Genomic DNA, 2,210 nt, shown 5'->3' on the forward strand with positions numbered 1-2,210 from the left:
ACAGTCAGGCTTCAGAGGACAGTCAAGCTGCAGAGGACAGTCCAGCTGCAGAGGACAGTCAAGCTGCAGAGGACAGAGCCCCTGCTCTCATCTCTTTACATTTTCCCTCCAACGGTCCAGAACTTTGCTGTAATCTGTTGACGTGGTTCTGGACCAACAGTTCTTCAGTTCCTGGACAGTTTAGAGGAACGGCTGTAATGTTTGATTGGACCTCTAGATGTCGGTTCCTGCCTGAGCCCAGCCCTGCCTGTTCTGGTTCAGCCTCGTTGGACTCTCCCCCTGCTGTTCCCGTTCCTGTTCCCTGGTCCTGATTCTGGTCCTGGTCCTGGTCCTGGTCCTGGTCCTGGTCCTGTTCCCTGGTCCTGGTCCTGGTCCTGGTCCTGGTCCTGGTCCTGGTTCTGGTCCTGGTCCTGGTCCCGTTCCTGTTCCCTGGTCCTGGTCCTGATCCTGGCCTCGGTCCCGGTCCCGGTCCCGGTCCCGGTCCTGCCCTGCAGCAGCTGACAGAGTTCTTCCTCTCAGCTGTTTCTGGACCAGCTGCTACTTGAGCAGAAAACAGTCGACCTCTGAAGTATTTCTCCCTCATTCCAGCCACAGCAGAGGGTTTATTCCCAGAACATCTCTGAGCTTCACAAAGCTACAGAATAAAAGCTGTAAATATAAGTGATTTCACAGCAGAAGGGATTGTTGCAGTCAAGCTGATTTTATTGCTTCAGATGGGAACCCAGGCTGCGTTGTTGTTGTAGAGGAAACTCTGCTTGGACACAACGAGGGGCTCGTAGAAACCTGCAGAGACACAAAGTTTAACTCCACCTGGAAACCTGCAGCTCCTGGATGAAAACAGGTTGTTTCTGCTCATCGAGGCAGAGCCTCCTAAACTCCGACAGTAAGAGGAGGAGGCGTGTGGCGGCACGTCTTCTTCTATGGTTTTAGAACAGTCACTGGGGAAATATGTCATTAACATTTATTTATTCGATTTTATTTGATCTCTGGAGAGTTTTTGAGGACCCCACTCAGTGTTTCCTGACCCACAGGGGGGTCCGAACCCCGCCCTGGGAACAGCAGGGTGGGGTTCTGTCCTGAACGCTTCCAGCAGCAGGAAGCTGCTGCTTCAGGTGATATGAGACATATTAATATCTTCAGAAGGAAGATAAATCACTGAAGGGTTCTGAAATGGATCAGGATCCGACCTCCTCTGGTTCTGTTCATCTCAGAACACCGTGGATTCCTTACCTGGTCCAGGTGTCGTCTCAGCCCGGAGGTTCGGGAGCATTCTTTCAGTTCTGGAAGCAAACGCAGCGGAGGGCCTCAGACGTTTGGATGACTGGTCAGAAGTTCCGACGTCGTAGTGCCCGGGGCCCGGTACCAGAAGGTTCTTCTGAACCACCTGAGCGGGCTGAGCTATCACCAAACAGCATCTCCTCCGTCTGCCACAGAAACAGGAAGATCTCAGTCCATCAGAGAGAAACCAAACACAAACTGCTCTTCACTCACAGCAGGGGGGTCTTCTTCACCACGGGGGCCGGCTGATGGGGACTGTAGGCCCCGGGGCCCAGAACACGGTTCTCCGCTGCAGCAGGAAGTCTCTGAGTTCTAGATCTGAAGGGGGATGAGAACGCCTTGGTTCCAGCGTGGATTAAACTGCAGCTCACCTCGTAATGAGCTTTAAGGAGACAGACAGACAGACAGACAGGGTGAGTTTACCTGTCTGTCTACCACCTGTCTGTCTACCACCTGTCTGTCAGACAGGTGAGTTTACCTGTCTGTCTACCACCTGTCTGTCTGCTCACCTGGTGACGGCACATCTTTGTTCACACGCAGCCAGTCCCGGCTGGTTTTAGAGAGAAACGGTGAAGAACCGGCTGAAGACGTTCTGCTTGTATCAGAACCCACCTGCACAGGTAGAATAAAAACCTCAGAACTCCAGAGAGACCCCCTGAGATGGGACCACGTGATCCACGGACCTGGTACTGGTTCGGAGCCGGGGTTCTGTGTTTGGGACCGTCCAGCTGCACGGCCACCGGTGACCTGAAGAATCTGGAGACACCAACGCTGAAGTCGTGTTTGTTGATGAAAGATCTCTGCAGGTTGTAGGAGTTTGGACCCGGGACGTCCTCCTGAGTCCTCCGGGGAGCCTGGAGGCGATGAGGAGAGGAGGAGAAGAGGAGAGGAGAGGAGAGGAGAGGAGAGGAGAGGAGGAGAAGAGAGGAGAG

General features: G+C 53.8%; 1 protein-coding gene across 1 annotated transcript in view; it reads right to left on the reverse strand.

The window, feature by feature from the left end:
- Positions 1-456: 456 nt before the first annotated feature.
- Positions 457-2,210, reverse strand: part of stpg1 (sperm-tail PG-rich repeat containing 1) — a 4,807-nt gene continuing 3,053 nt past the window's right edge. Inside the window, exons 4-8 of the mRNA XM_017404285.3 lie at positions 1,962-2,132; positions 1,788-1,890; positions 1,492-1,660; positions 1,231-1,424; positions 457-783 (exon numbers count right to left, since the gene is read on the reverse strand). Coding sequence (XP_017259774.1) covers positions 710-783; positions 1,231-1,424; positions 1,492-1,660; positions 1,788-1,890; positions 1,962-2,132 — 711 coding nt within the window. The 3' untranslated portion in view covers positions 457-709. The remainder of the gene's footprint in view (positions 784-1,230; positions 1,425-1,491; positions 1,661-1,787; positions 1,891-1,961; positions 2,133-2,210) is intronic.

The sequence above is a fragment of the Kryptolebias marmoratus genome, unplaced genomic scaffold (assembly GCF_001649575.2).
Source record: "Kryptolebias marmoratus isolate JLee-2015 unplaced genomic scaffold, ASM164957v2 Scaffold116, whole genome shotgun sequence".
Lineage (NCBI taxonomy): Eukaryota > Metazoa > Chordata > Actinopteri > Cyprinodontiformes > Rivulidae > Kryptolebias > Kryptolebias marmoratus.